This window comes from Ursus maritimus, unplaced genomic scaffold (assembly GCF_017311325.1).
Source record: "Ursus maritimus isolate PB19 unplaced genomic scaffold, ASM1731132v1 scaffold_19, whole genome shotgun sequence".
Taxonomy (NCBI): domain Eukaryota; kingdom Metazoa; phylum Chordata; class Mammalia; order Carnivora; family Ursidae; genus Ursus; species Ursus maritimus.
Genome location: NW_024424341.1, coordinates 47,706,374 through 47,726,275, shown reverse-complemented (window position 1 = coordinate 47,726,275; position 19,902 = coordinate 47,706,374). Strand labels below are relative to the sequence as shown.

At 43.8% G+C, this 19,902-nt stretch overlaps 2 protein-coding genes across 2 annotated transcripts in view; one reads left to right on the top strand and one right to left on the bottom strand.

Moving 5' to 3' along the window:
* Positions 1–19,902, top strand: part of LOC103657337 (zinc finger protein 91-like) — a 686,132-nt gene that overhangs the window by 147,635 nt on the left and 518,595 nt on the right. The gene's annotated exons all lie outside the window — the stretch shown is intronic.
* LOC103672900 (zinc finger protein 420-like) overlaps positions 1–19,902 on the bottom strand; it is a 36,025-nt gene that overhangs the window by 5,258 nt on the left and 10,865 nt on the right. The window contains 2 exon segments of the mRNA XM_040633070.1: positions 10,762–10,857; positions 11,345–11,471. Coding sequence (XP_040489004.1) covers positions 10,762–10,857; positions 11,345–11,471 — 223 coding nt within the window.

Here is a 19,902-nt window from a genome sequence, read left to right as displayed (position 1 = left end):
ACACTGTCTGTGACACCAGCACTACCAGGTTACCGAAGCCAAAGCAGAGCTGCTACAAGGAAAGGCTGCAAGCTACCACCTGTGAGGAAGATTCCGGCAAAGTCGACAGTAAAGTACAGCCAACTGAATCAGAAGCACACTCCAGCATTTTACAACATAAACAAGTGAGGATTCTTCCGGGAATTCAAGGGTATTTGAACATAGGGAATACTATCAATTTGAGCCTGCATGTTAACAGAATGAGTGTCAAAAATGACACCATCAGGAGCAGCTGGGTGGCTCAGTTGCTTAAGGGTCTCACTCTTGATTTCAGCTCAGGTCATGATCTGGTGGTCAAGGGATGGAGCCCACGTTGGGCTCCATGCTCAGTGGGGAATCTGAGATTCTCTCTCTCCCGCTGTCCCTCCCTCTCTTTGGGAGCTCTCTCTCTTTGTCTCTATAAAGGAAATAAATCCATGTTTTTACAAATAGCACGACTGAGGCGCCTGGGTGGCTCAGTCAGTGAAGCGTCTGCCTTCGGGATCATGACCTGAGCCAAGGGCAGACACATCACTGGCTGAGCCGCCCAGATGCCCCTCTACTGTTTTTTCATAACATGACACCACAGGGAAATAGAAAAAGAACAAATTTAGCTGAAAATCACTAGGAGGAAATACCAAAGAGAAAGCAGGAACAAACAGACACCGAAATAAACAGTAATATTGAAAGCAATGCCCAGTTCTACAAAAAAAACAAACAAAACTTGCAATGCTTTAATGACACTGCCTAAAAAGAAAATGAGAGAAGACTCAAAAACCAAAATGAGAAATGGAAAAAAAAATGATACAATACATAACTACAGAAATATATACTATGATAACAGATTACTATAAGCGGTTATATACTAACAATTTAGGTAAATTAGGGAACAAAAGATAATTCCTAAGAAGCAGAAATAACCAAGTTTGAAATATGAACCTCGTACTGTGAAATAGCAAGTCTTCGTAGACCAATTACAAAATAAAAGTTGAAATTGGAATAAAGATCCCCCCACTACAGAAAAGTCCAAGACTATATGACTTCATTGGTCAATTCGAACAAATACATTAAAAAAAAAAAAGACAAACTTTAGAAATAGCAGAATAGAGGGGGCACAATCAAAATCATTCTATGAGGCCAGCTTTGTACCAGGTTAAAAATGACACGAACAAAAATGTCTACTTTGTCTGATAGAAGTATTGTTACTCGGTTTTCCTTTGACATCCATTTTCATCCCCTCCCTTCCAATCTGCAGGTGTCTTTCATTTGAAAATTAGTCTTCTGTAGGGCTGTCGTGGCAGCCTATTCAGTCTATTCAGCATCTAACTCACTCAGGTCATGATCTTGGGATCCTAAGAGTGAGCCCTGGATCAGGCTCCCCACGTAGCGTGGAGTCAGCTTCTCCCTCTCATTCAGACCCTCACTCTGGATACGCTCTCTGCTTCTCTCTCAAACAAATAAACTTTTAAAAAATAAAATAAAAATGAGGCTTTTGTATACAGCATATAGATGGGTGTGTTTTTTTTAATCTATTCAGATACCTTATGAGTCTTGATTGAATGAAAATGTACTATACACTCTGAAATAATTATTCAGACATACGTGTTTATTGCCATTTTAGTTCTTGTTTTGTCACTGTTTCTGGAGATTTTCTCTGCTGCCTTCTTGTCGGTATCACTTCTGCTGTCTCACCTGCACTCAAGATTCTGCTTTAACATTTCTTGCAGGGCTGGTTCCTTGGTCAAGCTAATTCCACCCCTCCACAGGGAATTTCAGCAGCCACTCTTCTGAGCCACCTTTTCCTTTCCCTCGTCCTGCCGCCATCAAACATATTCTCGGAAACAGCTCCCTCGTTGACAAGCAGTGCAGGGACAATCTGCTTGTGGCTGCAAGGCTAGATTTCTTAGTTTGGACTCCAGTCAAACCACAGCCTTCAAAAATATCCAGTGTTCCCTCTACCTTACTTGTTCCCACTGTTTCATGGTACAGGCGCTCTTCTGTGTTTAACTCAGGCTGCCTCCTAAAATCTGACTTTGCCTAATAGGAGCATGTACATAAAAATCTGATGCACTTACCAGTATTCCTCAAAGAAATGCCTTATAAAGAGAAGACATAATGAGCCATGTGGCCATTATCACATACATGTTAAAGGTGAGACAGGAGAGAGAGCCCACTGCAGGGGAAACATCTTAAGAAGCTCTCACAGAAATGACTCTTCTTCACGTGTCTTCTGGACTCTCAGCCTGTGACGACTCCAGCATTCACTTCTGAATCCTGGGTTCCTCCTGGGAACTCTCACCTCTCTCCCATGTCCTCTCCTTTCTCTAGCACTGTGTTACAGATAAATTCACTTTGCAAAGTTTATATCCTACCATGAACACATAGGATTCCCTTGATGTGTAGAGTTGGTTGGCTTTCGTTTACATGCAACGTCGTAAAAAGTAGTTTAAGTGATACATGTTTAGGCATATCTGTATCTAGTTCTCTTTCTTTTCTATTAAACTACAACTGACATTCAATGTTACATTAGTTCAGGTGTACCACACAGTCATTTGACAACTCTCTAGGTTCTCCTATGCTCACCCCAAGTGTAGCTACCAGTTGTCACCCTAGGACACGATCACAACACCACTGACCATCTTTGCTATGCTGTACCCATTATCCCCATGACATATTAATTCCCTAACTGGAAGGCTGTACTTCCCATTCCCCTTTACCCACATTGCCCATCCTCTGTCCCATTCCACTCTGGAAAACAGCAGCTGGTTGATTGTATTTATGGGTCTATTTTGCTTTGTGGTTGTTCTTCCCTGCCATTTGAGACAATGGGAAGAGACCTAGAAAAGGTATTATGCTAAGTGAGAGAAGTTGGACAGAGAAGACATACCATATGATGTCACTTTTAAGTACAATCTAAAAAACAAAACAATGAACAAACCAAAGCACAAAATGGCCCATAAACACCTATTTTGTTTTGACTAAGGTCCATGGATAGTCTCAAGAAGGCCAAAAATTCCAAGATTCCACACATTCTATAATGTCACAAGTTGGCCTGTAACAACCTTGCAATGCTGCTTGGAGACAGAGGACTCCCCGGTCACAGTCCGAAGGACCTCGTGGCTCATGACACAACAAACACCATGAGCTTCTTCGTCACACTGATGTCACGTGCCCGCTGCGCAGCCCAAATCCTACACGTAGATGCCGCACATGCGGACAGTCTGTATCACAGCTTTGTGACCCTGTGCGAACGAAACCCAGTGTCTTAAAGGATCGTCTAGCCTATCTACCTGAACTCTGCCATGGAAGGAGAGATCTCTACTTCCCTATATGATAAAACAATCATGCTCTATCCATGGGCACTATCACTATATTCCAAAGCGTTGTTATACACAAACTTCAATGGAAAGACAAGAAGAAAAATGCTCAACGCCTCCATCCATAAGACAAGGAGAAACAGAAGCCCACAGAGAATCATCTTCCAACAATATCCATCACTCAGGTTGACGCTGGTTCGTTCCTCCCTCATTTTCCCATGTGTACAACACCTTGTCAAATACTCCTTAATCTGACCCAAGATCTGGGAGAAAATCTATTCACTTTACATCATGAAACACTGTTAAAGACTATGATCTGCAGGATGCAATACAGTAGAATCCCATGAGCTGTAACATTCTCTTGTCAAGATCCCCATAGCTCTTGTATTTGAACAGGTAAAAAAAATCCCAATACCCATGAGAGTCTTCCTTCAATTTCTGCTGTGAGCTTTCTAAAGGAGAGGTGAGGAAACAACTTTGCAAAAGCATACAGTTTACATGCATCTGAAAAGATGAGAGGATTTTACATTTCTTCCCGGGAACAGTAAGCCCTGCATGTAGTCGAATCACGGCACATTATAGTAAAAGGGCTGAGGATTGGGAAACACATAAGAATTGGCGCAGGGTGTTCAGGAAGTATCAATGGGGAATAGTAACAACAGCCATGTAGACATAAAAGATGCAGGAGGTTGAGTCAAATGAAACCGAAGTGCCTCAATGACAAAAGTACTTTGGGTGGCTCTGAACTTAGGTGAAGACCTGGAGGAAATGTTGATCTTATGAATAGACTTGACCTACTGTTGTGCCTCTACGAGATGCAAATGAAGGAACGGCGGGTGTACATCAAGAGCTCACAACATGATTTCAAGTTGTAACAATGATGCTGGAGAGAGCAAATGTATAATTTTCCTCTGACATCCACAATACTATGCCTAATAGGATTCCCTTCAGGATGTGCTGCTGCTCATTCGGCACTGACATACAGAGGAAAATGAGAAACTCGTGCACGTGGAAGCTTTGACTTGATCTCCTTCCAAGCAGAGTACATATGGCTAATCTTAATGGTCTAGAAGACACCCAAGACCCCCACTGCACTACAATGGACATACTCCTGGCCAGTCCCTAAAGATACCAAGGAAGCTGACATCCAAAATCATGACAGAAATCTCGTCACCCAAAAGCCATCACTCTTGGTGGGACTCCACTGGAGAAGATGACCAGTGGGTTGACCATACTCATGTTTGGCAGTAAAATCTGTAAAACTTAACCTAAGCCCAGGGAAGTAAAGGGAGAGAGATCATGGTAAAAACAGCCATCAGTTTGCCAAGATTCCAGCTACACTCAATGATAACTACATTATCGCTACTGCCAAGCCCTGAGAAGGCATTCTGCTGTGGGAACATGGGCATCATAATTCACTGAGCAGCTGGATGGCTCAGTCGGTAGTCCATGCGACTCCTGAGCTCAAAGTTTTAAGGTTAAACCCCATGTTGATTACAGAGATTACTTAAAAATAGAATCTTAAACAAGAGAAAACCTCAGTCACTACACAAACCAAAGAAGACGTTGTTTAATGCATTTCTGAGCAAAACTGAAAGTGAATTAATGATGTTATTAGAAAAACAGAAAAGAGTGTATTTCTGTGGTCTTGGTATAAGAGACTATTTCTAAAAATGGTAAAAACCACAAACCATGGGATGTCTGGGTGGCTCAGTCGGTGAAGTGTCTACCTTCAGCTCAGGTCATGATACTAGGGGCTGGGATCGAGTCCTGAACGGGGATCCTCGCTCTTCGGGGAGCCTGCTTCTCCCTCTGCATGCTGCTGCCCCTGCTTCCCCCCACCGACAAATAAAATATTTTTTAAAAAAGAATGTATCCATTTATTTAGAGAAGGAGCATGTGAGAGCATAGCAGGGGAGGGCCAGACGGAGAAGGAGACAGAGAAGCCCCAGCGGACTTCACGGAGCCCGAGCCCACTCTGGGGCTCCATCCCCAGACCCTGAGATCCTGACCTGAGTCGAAATGAAGACATGGATGCTTCACTGACTAAGTCACCACGCACAGCTCTCTATCTTACATTAATGTAGATAATGATTCCCTGAAGACTTACTCCACCCTGACTTCTATCACTCCTCTACGTCAACCACAAACGGCATCTCCATGTGCACTTTCCTCACACACCGTACACCACAGCTTTGCCACGTTTTTGACATTTGTAGGATTTCTATCATTGTACACTCTCTGATGTTTAGGAAGTTGTAGTTCTGCTTAAAGATTTGCCACATGTTTTTCTTTTATTTACATTTGTCAGCCTTCTCACCACTATGTACTACCTTCTGTTGATACGTTTTGAGTGGTAGTCAAAGGCTTTGCCACATTGTTTACATGTGTAAGATTTGTTTCCCATATGAAATCTCTGTCGTTGACCAAGTTCTGAAGTTAGTTCAGATGTTTGCCAGAGTTACTACATTCAGAAGTCTTCTCTCCAGTGAGGACACAATGAGGTACGCTAAGATTGGAGCTTCCATCAAAGACATTCCCACATGTATTACTGTTACACTAGTTCTCTGGAAACTGAGTTCACTGAGGCTTCTTAAGATTTGACCCTTGATTCATGTTTTTCCAACATTCATTCCATTGATATGTTCTGTCTCCATTATAAACACCTCAGTAATTCTGGAAGCTAGAAAGGCCTTTAGTGAGGACTCCCAGTGCACAACACGTAACAAGAAAATTGCTCCACATTACGCATACCTATTGAACAGTGACTTTTCCATGAAGACCCCCCACCATGTTCATCAAAATCAGAGACATTGGAAAAGGACAGATGATGTGTTCGTTGAAGAATAATGAACATTCTACAAGACTTCTCAAATCAATCCCATTTAGAATTTTTATCTTCCTTTTTCCATGCCTCACTTTCACAGATGTTCCTGTGCATGACTCATCCAAACTTATGTTTGAAGTGGTTCCAATGATTATCTTCACCATGGACTAGGGTTTTTTCTAGAATTTACAAACGCCCATTCAAAGAAGATGTATGTATACAAATAGATTTGGGTCCTTGGGTTCAAAGACATCGTTCTGAACATATAACTGACTTAGGTGAGGTTCAAACTCTATGCCCCACAGAATGTTTTACCCTTGATCTCTTCTGGTAGGAGGGAGTTCATTACATGTAACTGTCCCACTTTGCTTTGATTCGTCATAACACCCTTCCTGCCCTTCCCTCCCCCATCACATTACCAGGCATTCATAAGTATAGATACTCAGGGCTCAGGGCTAGAGCTTCCATATGTTCCCATATCACAATATTCTTTGCCTCTCTTTGCTAACAGGCCTAGAGTATTACGGAAACAAACAACTAAGAGATACAAAATTAGTTATCCCACTCACTATGCTCACACGCATATACATTAAAGTGCTAACATGCCCCATTAATACCTACCCTAGGGCATCAGCAAAGGAGGAATTCGAAGCACTTGGCCTTTGCTCTTCCATGGAGACAAAAATGGACCGATTTACCTTTTAGAGTGCTCCAGAAGCCAGCTGGGAGAACCCAACACACCCAGCAAGTACCAATGCAGAAGAGCCACATCAAAGAGACAAGGGAAGGCTTTGATGCTTGCCCACGGCAGCTGCTCACCCTCCCTGACACTCCATGGCCACACTGTGAGAAAACTCCTACATGTGAGTGACCTGTGTGTTCAATGATCTGACCTCTCTGCAGCTGCCTGAGGAACGGAAGGCACTTCTGTCATGCACAACATGGAAAAAAGAGGGAAGGAGCGCGCCCTCTGGAAGCACGGTGGTAGGTGCTCAGACCAAACGGACTATTTGTTCAGACACAGAGAGATAATAGAGCTGAAGGGAAACAGAGGAAGCTATCACGGGCTGTAAAGTAACTGCACTTTCGTAACCTGGGAAATTACAAGAATCTTGACACGACAAATACCCAGAATATGTGTGACACGCACCATAATTACTATGATCTGTGTGCTTTTCTGCAGAGCAAGTCCAGAAACCTGGGCCCAGAGGCTCTTTTTCTTTTTTAATCCTGAAATGTCAACAAAAGATCACAAGGCTACAAAAGATATAGAAAAATGTGTTCCAACCACAAGAACAAATTAAATATCACAAAGGGACCCTCAAATATGAAGAACTCTGCATTGCATGACAAAGGTGTAAGCATCATAAAGCTGTGCATGGAGACAGGAGGAGACAACAGATAGGGAACTAGATGGTACCAGCAAACTGGGCACGACCAAAATGTAACCCAAAGAGACAAAGTATATAAACCAACCACCCAGGAATGGGGAGCTGAAGAATACAATCACTGAACTTAAAAACACACCAATGGGTCACCCACAGACTTTATCAAGCAGAAGAAAGAATCAGACAAGCTAAAAACCCCTTGTTTTAAACTGTCTACTAAGAAGACCAAGGAAAAATGCGGGAACAGACACAGTCTGGGGACTCAGGGGACACCTTAAGTGGACCGATATGTACATTAAGGGGACCCCATGAGGGGAGTGAAAGGGGGCAGAGAGTTGACACGAAGAACTAAAGGCTTCTACTTTACATATATGTGCCAAAGAGAGACCCATTCAACAAAATCTCAGGAATTCACAGTAGGATCAATGTCAAGACATGAACACAGTGACTCATTATAAATAACCTATCAACAATCAGAGGTGAGGGCACCCGGGTGGCTCAGTCGGTTTGGTGTCCCCTTTGGCTCATGTCATAATCCCAGGAGCCTGGGATCAAGCCCCACATAGCGCTCCCTGCTCACCACTCCCCCTGCTTGTGTATCTGATTGCACTCTCACTCTCTCTCTCCATCATATAAAGAAATAAAACCTTAAAAAAAAATCACACATGAAAAGAGAATTTTGAAAAAGCCTGACAAGAGCAACTCCTCTTCTGCAGAAGAGCCCCTGTAAGATGATTACTGCAGTTCTCAGCAGACCCTACAGGAAGAAGGGAATGGGATCATGTATTCGAGTACAGAAAGATTCAACAGTCTGCACCAAGAGTCATCTACCTGGCATAATCTACCTGTTTTCCACGAAGGGAAAATGAGGACTATGCCTAGTAAAAGACCCTTCAATTTACTAGTAAACCTGTCCTACAAGAAATGTGAAAGGAAGTCTTTCTGGTTGGAAACGAAGGATTCTAAAGGGTAACTGGAACCACAGGACAACATAAAACTCCTGCTCATGTCAGTACGTACCCAATTCTAGAAACCTGCAGTGCTGTAATGAGGTAGCACAATCACTTGTATTTCTGCTACAGAATTGTCTTAAACAGAAGCGTAAAATGCACAAATCTGCATAATAAATAAACTACACCACATAAAAGATAGAACTTGTGATAGTGGTAACATCCAACAGGTTCAGGGATGGAGAGGATGAAGGAGAAAAGTTGCCTATAAAATTGACGACAGCAGTTGAAAATGGTTTCTTATACCTGTAAGATGTTTTAAGGAATCTCTAAGGCAACCAGAATGAAAATACAGACAGAAGACAGAAAAGTGAATAACAATGGTGTCAAACCATATCATGCATAGAACACCAGAATTAAGATAAAATATAGGACCTACACAATATACAGATGTACAAAAATCGTAAAATTGCGTTCAATTCACCAAAAGTGCTTCTCATGCCAAGAGAATATAAATTCAACAATAAATGTTGGAATTATTGTGAGTATTGTAACAACTCTCCTAGATATGCTAGAACATTCACCACCACCAGAAATACACAAGACGAGTTACACACTCTGTAGGGGTGATATTTCATAGACACATACATAATGTTCCTGGGAAAGGACACAAACCTGATTCACATTTGAGTCACACATTGTTCAAAAGTGTACAGGGCTGAAAACTGTCATCATATCACAAAATACATCGGTAAAGAAAAAAAAAAAGGCCACAATTAACTAACATTGAGGAAAGTCCCATACAAAAAGAAGCCCGTTATTAAGGAATTCCAAAATGAGAACAAGCCAAAATTGAACTGAAAAAATGCCACATAATGCAATATACGAATTATTGAAAAGAAAACCTTCAATACAGGTAGAATTTTAAACCTGTGTATCCATGAAAAACAGGCATTGTCTATTTTGGCATAAGTTCACTGACAGTAAAACTGTAAGGATTATTCATTACAATCAACCATGAAAAGCTGTAATGAAAAATATTATGAATAAGGACATAAGTGACATCAAAAAATGTATTGTTACTCATATATTCCTCCTCTTACACAGAATTCAAGGGTATAACCCATTCCTTAAAACAAAGCAGAGAAGCAAAAACCTTCCCTCTCTAAATAAACACCGTCACAGTTATAAAATATGCTGACAATCATTTTATAAGAAAGAAATACAGGGGAGTAAATCCAGATACATTCCTGAGAAAGTAGTAAAAAAACCTTATGATTAATTTTTCGTGAAGTAAAATTCCAACAGCAACGGGACATTTTTGTCACTAGGGCAATTTTACTATCTACATCACTTCTTACACAGCACATGCCCACGTCACATCAGAACTTTTGATCTAAGAAATAAGAGCTGAGTCTCAGAGACAACTAATAAGAAAGTGCAAACTTATGACAACGTCACAGGAACTTCTTACTATATGAGACAAAATTAGTAAATGATGCACTTATTAAGAAGCCAAGAAATGAGACTTTACTACAGGCTGCCGGTTACAAATGAGGTAAATCCCGCATAACATTACTGTATGTAGGAAATCTAAGGACATACAGAGACATTACCTTATTTCACCACCGAGGAATGGAACGCATGGAGGGGAAATGTCGTCTTCTTGTTAATACAAAGGAAAATGAACATACGGAGTAAAATAAAGGATTGTATTTTCTCCTGTTAGGGAAGTGCTCTGTTGCCTGATGACATTACTGAGTCTCCATTGTGTACAATTAAGACTGAAGCCTCCAGAAAACTAGAAAGCATGAACCAGAAACACGTGATGTCTGCCTTCAGTGTTGCGGGGATTCCTGAGCCAATCCCCAGTATGCCCCACACAACTCTGCACACTTTCTCCCAGGAGGCAAAGTGGAACTTAGAAGAGGCTTAGCGCAGAGGCCCTCAGGAATACAGAGATTTCTCAAAAGCCCTCAAAGCAATGGAAAAGCTCTCTGATTATGGAGGCCCTCCCACACCCTGGAACCCTCACTGTGGCTGTGAGGGACCATCACTGGAGCTGAAGCAGAAGCCTTCGAGAATATGAAAGCATGACAATACTGTGAAAAGATGTCCCTCTGTGACAGACGGAACAATACACGTGGGCTTCTCCAACTAATTTTCATGCCAGCAGAGCTACTGGAACCACATTTCAAGGTCTGTCTTCCTTCTCCTCCTTGGACGTCCCTCAGTCATCAGCTTCATTCATTCCCACCTACCTGGATCAAAGACTACTGTCTTGTTCCTCTTCTCATCCCACAGCTCCTTCCTCTGCTCCAAAAAGGAGACCAAATCAGGCTTGGACACAATGAGACCTGTTTAATAAAGAAACAGAATATAAGTATGGCTGTGGATTCTTGCAAGCCACTACTGGGCTCAGTAGGGAAGAGAGGACATTGTAGAATTCTAGAAGATGATTTCCCCAACACTGTTCACCAACAGCCCCTGTAGAACATACAGGAGTTTCAAACACTCACTTCCTAACTTGCACTTACAAGTTCTACCGAGACAATAAGGCGGCGTAAAAATTGGAGTTTAAACGCAGGCAGTAGCGCTCCACACCACGCCAGGTTCAGAACTACCGCTATTCCACAGAAATGATGTGACCCTAAGGAAGCAGAAGCTAAAGCTGAAAAGGAAACATCAGGAAGATTTTTGTCTCCATCTACAAATCCTTACTTTTCTTCCTTAGTGCAGTGACCTGAGTTCCACGTGCAAAGAGGAATCATCCAAGAGACAGTCTTGAAAGGAAGAACGAAACCCCGAGTGTGGACTGGGAAATCTGGAAGGAGTCATCCTCACCCAAGAACAGGAGGTGTCCATAGTTCTCCAGCACCACGTCCGAGTAGAGTTCCCGCTGCGTGTGGCTCAGGCATTGCCACTCCTCCTGGGAGAATTCTATGGCCACGTCCCCGAATGTCAGCAGTCCCTGCAAGACATACCACCGTCACCAAGTGGCCATCGACAGAGTTCACAGTGGTCCCTAAGATCAAGAGGGAGTTAGTGTCACCAGCTAGACCCCAACATCTGACCTACACTGCTTACCACTGTACCCCCCAAATTAGATCCCACATTTTACTTCAGTTCTTCTGTCCACCTTATCCTTTACTTCAGCCAAAACACCCGTGGGCAGAGAATCCTGCGGGGAAAATAGAAACTATCCAATGAAATGTAATGACCGCCCAGCGGAAGTGCTTGGGCTAACCCAGTTTGAGGCAGAGGGACCCGGATGTATCCCATGGAGTGATCTAGTTACCTTTACCTCAATATAAAGCTAGTATTCTCCATCCCTGGAGAAGCAGAAACCTCATGTACCGAATGTGCAAAGGGATCAGGTTTGAACTCAGGTTATGATCCTAGAGTTGACTGAAAAGGACACACAGGTCCATAAAGAGAAGACTCTACACCAGTGTTCATAGCAGGTGTCAAACGTGAGAACAATGATAGAAACAAAAAGTTATCCCCACAAAACCAGTTTATCTATTTACATTTCATGCACCCATCCACACATGTAGGAAGTAGTTATACACACGTGAAAAGTGATAGAGTAGAAAGTTCTCATGATCAGTAATTCAAGAACAATTTTCAATGACTTCACTCTTATAAATCACCTTGTGGATGATGATGTTTCTTTTATTCACACTATCAACACAAACACAGAGAATGATACACATAAAACAGCTATTATTTAGGAGTCTGCCATGATGAAGGATAGAGGCAGAAAAATGTTCACCTTTAACTCAGAAGGCTGACCCACAGACGGCATAGCTCTGCTAAGAGTCAAATACATGCTACTTGTTATCTTACGTTCTCTTAACTGTCTGTACATTTCACCGATATTAACATCGAATGGAGAGATAGCATCGGACAGATGGGTCAAAAGTAACAAGCACAAATTCAAAGAAACCTTTCTGATCTTATACTCGGTGCACCTACCCTCCCCCTTGAACACTAAGCATGAAACCACCCGCTTCATGCAGCCAACGTGCAGCTCTTTCTGCCCACAGCTCCTGTCCGCGAGCTACTCAATAAACCGACTCTCGGGCACCGTAACACATCTCAAGAATTCGTTCTCGTTCTTGACCAACATTCTCAAAGGACCACAACACAGCATTTCATTGATGCTTTTTGTCAATCATTATCTGTGATATAATTCAGGGTTTAAGACACTCAAACATGTTAATTAGAGAATTCTTGTTTTCTTCATCTGAAAATTCACTGAAGGAAATAGGGCTTCTGGATGATGCAATGGCTCAGGTGTCCAACTCTTGGTTGGTTCAGGTCATGGTCTCAGGGTCCAGGGATCCACTCAGCACAGAGTCGGCATGAACTTCTCTCCCTCCCCCTCTGGCTCTACGGGATCACCTCTCCTCCTCTCACACACACTAGTTCTCTCACTCACTACAATAAATAAATACAGTACTCTTCTTTTTTTTAAGTGAAGAGAATGTCTACCACTTGAGTGTGGAATAAAGTAAAAACTCACAGGATGGCCATATGACTGACTTAGATCCCCCAGGCCCAGGAGACAATACTACCAACTACACGAAGGTGAGAGTCTTCATTTGTGCAGTGGAAACTCATGTAGGGCCGAAAGACATTTTCATGAAAGAAATCGTTCTCATTAAACGTCAGGGACAGGACCCGTTGGCAGAAGAGCTGCAGTGTGACTGTGAGAAGGTACCCCGACTAGAAACTCTTCCATGAGGGGTAGCGATAACAGAAGTCTCTGAGGGGATTTCCTATGTTCAAGAGGATCCTGGAGGTCTGGCTATGGTCAAGCTAAGGCTGCTTTTGCCTCCAGCAAAGCATTAACACTAAGGCACTTGGGAATTCCTTGAGGAAACTCAATCTTTCCAAGTGCCAAGTATCTATCTGTGGGCTGCAAGTTGCAAGGACATTTCCTTCTTCTCTACATTTCTTTTGCTTTGTTCTCCTGATCAGAAACTACAAGCAAAGGCAAAATCAAAGAAAGAAAGCTTCCAGGTGGAAATGGGATGGTTTCGGCCCATCACCCAGTAAATCCGTCCAAGACCCTTAGGAATTAACAAGGAAACGTATGAGCCTTACAGGGGAGCTATCTGGCAGAGCTCAAGCCATTACAAGAAGTTAACATCAGCCTAATGACAAGTTGATCATCGAGCGCCTAAGGCACACTGAAGGACCTGTTGCTTGGTGTTGAGTAAGGGACAGGTGGGACTAGGGAGGGTGGACAGCTACGGGCTAGGTGACCAGGGTCATCAAAATCCCAGGAAAGAGGGACATAAAGAAAACAAGAGCTTAGGAATGTGACCAGACCTCCTCGTTTGTTTTAAACACCAGAGATGACATATTCAAAGGAGAGTAATCATGCTGCTATCAGCGGTGACATCAAGGAGATTGAAGGCCCTGGTCAGTTTTTCTATAAAAGACCAACCATAAAGGCGTTAGGTGGCAACCATTCAGGACCCTGCTCACTCTAGAAAGCTTGCTTTCTGTTCTCACCTTCGCGTGATAAACTATCACTTTCTCCTTTTGTGCCTGATACTCATTCTGCTACACCACACAGAACCCGGCACCACGTGTTCCTTCTAGAGGCCTCCTTTCAGGCAAACTGGCTTGAGTACTGGAATGGGGGAGGGGGCCGGTGACTCTCTGCCTGAATGCAGACAGGCCCAGGAGCGACCCACCCCCAAGAGCCATGGAGTCCTAACTCACCAATGGGCTACTTACAACCAGATACGGTTCCCAAAGGGAAGATTCCATCTGTTCCCAGACTGCCTCATCTTCCCCTTTAAACCAGGCCCCACCCACTACCTCCTGGCACTAGGCCTCTCTGGTGTCCTTCCCCACCCCCGCTCCCTTGCTGTGCATTCAGTGAGCTTCTGGCTCCTTTGTTCTGCCTCAGCTGAATTCTCTCACTTCCTCTGCAAGTGGCCCACCTGCTCATCACCAAAAATCCCCATCTGCTCAAAAAGACACCCCATTTAGGACACATTCTTGTACCCCTAAACAGTAAACCAGCATATCAATTAATTTATGAGAATTCAGTCGATTTATAGAAACTTCAATCACATATACTTTCCGGAGCTGGTAACACCTAGTATATTTTAGATACATTCTAAAGGATATGAACCCCTCTTTTTCAGAGAATACTCCAAATGATTCTGGATATCATATCATATTCACTGTTTATCTTGTGCATTTTCTTACTCCGGTCTACACAAGAGCTTATATAGGCTTCCAGATGGGGCCTAAATAAGACCATTTTCCATCACTGATATCCCAGGACCAGACCCTTCAGCAATAGGAATCTTTAACTCAACACCTTCCCAAGGATCTGTCACCAAGGGACTATTTGCAATACTGGCAGGCAGGTCTTTTATTCAAAGCGCAACTGTTGAAGACCTACTCTAGAGCCGGTTAGAGAAGGCATAGAAGAGGCTCTGGCTGATAGGGAGAAGGGTTCTAAAGACCAAATTTGGTATAATGTCTGAAAAGGTTTAAAAACTGGGTGTAGGGGCGCTGGTAGGCAGTGGTTAAGCTCTGCCTTAGGCTCAGGCGTGATCGCGTTCTGGGATCGAGCCCCACATCAGCTCCTCCACTAGAGCCTGCTTCTTCCCTCCCACTCCCCTGCTTGTGTTCCCTCTCTCGCTGGCTGTCTCTCTCTGTCAAATAAATGAAATAAAATCTTTAAAAAAAAAGCAAAAACAAAAAACACTGGGTGTAAACATAGAGCAGAACAACCCGAACTAGAAAAAAATCAATATTAACAATTTCTAAATGTAAGAAATTTCTCGAGAGAAAAAGACAACGGGCCTCGGAACTCGCATGGAAGGCTTACCTGAGAACTGGCCATTTCTTCTTCACCGTCCTCCGGACTTCTTGCTCAGAAGAGATTCCAGGATCACAGCTGCAGCAGGGAGAAAATGCCTTTAAAGCCCCCAACAGGGCGTCTCCACCCATAAAGGTCTTGCCTGCAGGCAGGACTTAGTGCAGAAAAGGCCCAATTTCCTTGCCCTTTGTGTCAGTGGCTATTCAAAAACAATGAATTCTTCCTTGGGACCTAATGTTTGATGAGATTTTCCTGCTCTGGTTCAGGGGTCTCCCCACACAGACACACACACTTCTGCTAGAGCAGAAAGAAGAAACCTGTGCTGCATGGACCTGATGCTTCCAGATTCCCGTGGCAGTGCCGTGTTACCTCTCCTTGAGCCAAGCTACTGCCCTCTGGTTAAGCCTGTTTAACCCTGCAAGCTACACCAGAAATGCGTGGAGCATTTAATGAAAACATCACAGTTGTTTCCCCCTCACCATGGAGACAGAATCTGGGGTGGGGGGCACGGGATGATCCTTCTTGAACCTACTGGGAAGCATTTGGGAGGTGACCAGGCAAAAGCACTAATCGGGGCTGTCGTTGTTATTCTGATTTACTCCACGCCTTGTCCAAGGATCACTATTTCTGGAGATTTACACTTTCACCCTCTTTTCTGCTACGGGAGCCACCCTTACAAATGGAGCTTTCCCTTAGAGATGCAAATGTCTACTACAAAAATACCAGACTAGTTTCAGAGCTCTTTCTTGGTCCCCTGTTTCTTCTTCTTCTCCTCTTCTCTCCTTCTCCTCCTCCTCCCCCTCCTTCTTCTTAAGATTTTATTTATTTATTTGAGAAGAGAATGAGAGCAGAGAGGAAGTAGCAGAGAGAAGGGAGAAGCCAACTCCACTCGGAGCATGGAACCCACCACGAGGGTTTTGATCCCAGGACCACGACTGAGCCAAAGAAAAGCTCTTAACTGACACACCTGCACCCCTGTTGCTCCGTTCTTTAAACTACCAGCGAATAAGAATCCATATCCTAACGAGACATATGTTGGGGTGACAACATGTGCTCCGTCAAAGTAAATGGTTACTTTCATAACTAACTCCGCAGACTTTTCAAAGGGAATGTACATTTCTCACTCCCATCAGCAATACATGAGCATTCCTAATTCCTCAACATGCTCCCTGAAATTTGGTGTGAACCTTTTTCTTTATCTTTCCCATTCTAGAAAATACAGGGTCGTTTCTCTTTGCAAAAAAATGAAGCAGTCTTCCTACAGCTGTCCTGGTGACTGAACTGAAACCACGTAAACACATAAAGTGATCAAAAATCAAAATGGCCACATTAAAGCATCAGCAAGCCTTGATATTAAACTAGGATCCTTTTCCCTCTCTTCAACCTCCTCTCTTCCCTTCTTAGCCTTTCCTTTCCAGCACTGGGTCCACCCTGAAAAGGTGATGGACACAGCTGGCTGCACAGACATAATTCGGGTGGAACCGGCTAGATCCTGTAGGGATTTCCCGACAAATACCCCAGCCCTGCCTCTAGAGCTTGCAGTTTTGAAGGCCCTGACACCTGCAGCCTCGTTGCTGCAAGTAATTAACCTGTTGTTCCTCTTGATCCCAGCTCCGCTTCACGTTCTATTTTGGCTCCGAAGCAGGAGGGTCAGGTTTTGACAGCAGAATGTGAAGAAGAGGAACACGTTTTTCTTCCTCCATTCTCAATTCCTTGGCCACTTTAATATGTAAGTGGACATAAGACAGATTCACAAGGGAAAAAGAAAGTGCTTTCTTACCTACGGGAGCCTCAGAGACATGAGGCTCAAAAGACGAACAACTGATGCCTACAGGCCACTGTGACTTAAGAAGGGGTTGGGGATTTAGCATTTCAGAAAGGGGCAAGGATATGCACAGGAGAAAGGAGAGCAAATGTGTGTCCAACAATAGTTTGCCAACCAGGCAGGCAAGTCTGTATGGTCCAGAGTTATTCTGAGTCATTCGTGCTCTTCGGATAGAGTTCCCCATCTCACTTACTGATGCTGTATCATCAGCCTCACAAAACAATGAGACCCTTGCAGTTGCAGTAACAGAATACACCTAAGACACCTTGTCAAAGTCCTTTGAAGTCCTGCCAATGCCCTTCCAGCCACTTAGTCGACTTCATATGTAGCAAGCACCTTTAGCCTGGGTCACTGATGAATCACATCCGTCCTTTCGTATATCTACAGATGACGCATTTGTTCCTTAGAAGGCCTTGCGGCTGAACTCTCCGCGCACGAGCTCGCCCTGGGCACCAGCACCCTGCTCAGCACCTCCTTCATGTCTACAAAGACCGCCCGGGAGTTCGATTCATAAGCATAAAATCGTGAAATGTGTAAAACGAAGTGGCAATCTAGGTAATGACAAAAGAAATCCAAATAAATACCAGAGAGTCACAGCGGAATGGACTAAGCCTGCACCACTTTTACAATAGTAATATGGTCAGTTTTCAGTGGAAAACTTGCAGGATTCTAAATGTTATGTCATCATTCCCCCCCTTTACAAAGGAACCTCGTGAGTTTGAGAGCTTTTGTCAGTTACCCAATGTGGCCACCCGTGAGTCATAGTTTCTAGCGGAATCCCAGATACCTAGGCAGCTGTCGAAGCTTGAAACCATTTCTCCATGGTCTGGATAGAGACTTTTCAAGCTTCACTGAGAGTCCAGGAGTGTTTCCACTGGCAACCTTGGCCCCGTGAGTGGCTTCTAGGCCATTACCGACAGTCCTAGGACTCCAGGTGGGGCGAAGCATGAAGCTCTATCCCACATTGCATCGGCCCCTCCAGCATCCTGTGCCAGATTCTACCTGAGCTGGTAAATATCCAGATCCCTACGTAGATACGAGACAAGAAGAACACTAATACTTCACAAACATTAGGCTTCGGATCCTGTTCTGATATCGTCAGGTGAGAACACACAGACTTACTCTGTACAGAATTTCAGGCGTGCCACAGAATTTTGTGTTTAGGGCTCATTATGGTTGTTACTCTGTAGGGTCTGCGAAGGCCGAGGAAGGGCCAACCCTCTCCTGGACACAATATCTCCCCTAAATCCTCTCTGAGATCACAGCTATGACCCCAAGCATCTTCTCCTTGGGAGCACCTTTGGGACTTTTTAGACCCTCTCTGCCATCACTGGGATTGTTCTCTTTCCATTAGACTGTGTGAGGAAGTGAACAACTCGGGCTCATGCGTGCTTCCCAAATGCCAGCCCCTTTTTCTCTTGAGTGACAATCACTGTGCATTCCAGGCTCTTCCGTGTATCCTGGAGGAATTCCAAACCTTTCTCATCTCATGAGAAAACTGAACTGTTTTCTCCATGTCCAACCGTGTTATATTCATGCCTCACAGAGGTTATGTACAATGACAAGCCGCTCGAATTGTAGAGTAAAACTGTAAGACAGAGAATCTATGATACAGCAGTAAATAATAAACCATAGACATACGATGCATCCTACTATAATACTATATGATTATCCATAGATTTTGTTACCAAATTAGTCCCAGGAGATAAGGTCAGAATCTAACACAGTGTAAGATTGTCTCCTGAAGAAATGAAGAGATGTTCCAAATATCATTTGAATGTGTATTTCAGTATCAAGATATTACATCTGGCCAAACATTTACTTCGGTGAGGGTTGTGAACACCGCTTCACAAACATGGTTAACCAAGTCTGTTGTCGCTCAAAAGCTTGTGCCCGTCACAGTCACGCAGAATCTCTAAGTGGCAACAGAAATAGTGATTACCGGGCACCTGGGTGGCTCAGTCATTAAAGCGTCTGCCTGGGCTCAGGGCGATATCCCGGAGTTCGGGATGGAGCCCCATGTTCGAAATCTCTTCAGCTGAGGAGCCTCTGCTTCTTCTCCTCTCCTCCTTGCTTGTGTTTCCACTCTACTCTGCTGCCGTCCTCTCTCTCCAAATAAATTAAAAAAAAAAAAGAAATAGTGATTAAACTTGCCACACTAGGTCACTGTGTTACTGCAAACTCAGGAGGGAAGAAACCATTCAAGTGCAGAGGCTGAGCCACTGAAACACCTACAGTCATGACCACAAGCACAGCTAGCTGTAACCTGTCTCACTGGAGTAGAGGCATCTTACTTCGGGGGCTTGCTCAGGGACGGAAACAGCACACACACTATCCTGCATCTGAGGATAAGGCTCCATTAGGAAAATCCATGTGCTCTACCTGATGGCCCGCCTGAAGTCTCACCTTTCCTGGTAACTGAATCCTATGGGGCATCTGGTCAATCTCACTTGGGCACACTCTCTCAGGACCAGGGACTCCTTTAACCTTCACGGCTGTCCTGTGTAGTCCTGGGTTTACACTAGCACAAGAATCTAGAATCTCCTTCCATCTTAGAGAAGAGGCATTGTCATCCAGGGCACTCTACTCCCTCCATTAGAAGCAATCGCCTTCAGGGGTAGCCAGGTGGGAGTCCTGGTGTTCTCTGACTGTGTAGAGCTACTGAGGCAAGGCTAAGAATGCACAGATAGACACTGCTTTTCCCATGGCAACTGGTCATTA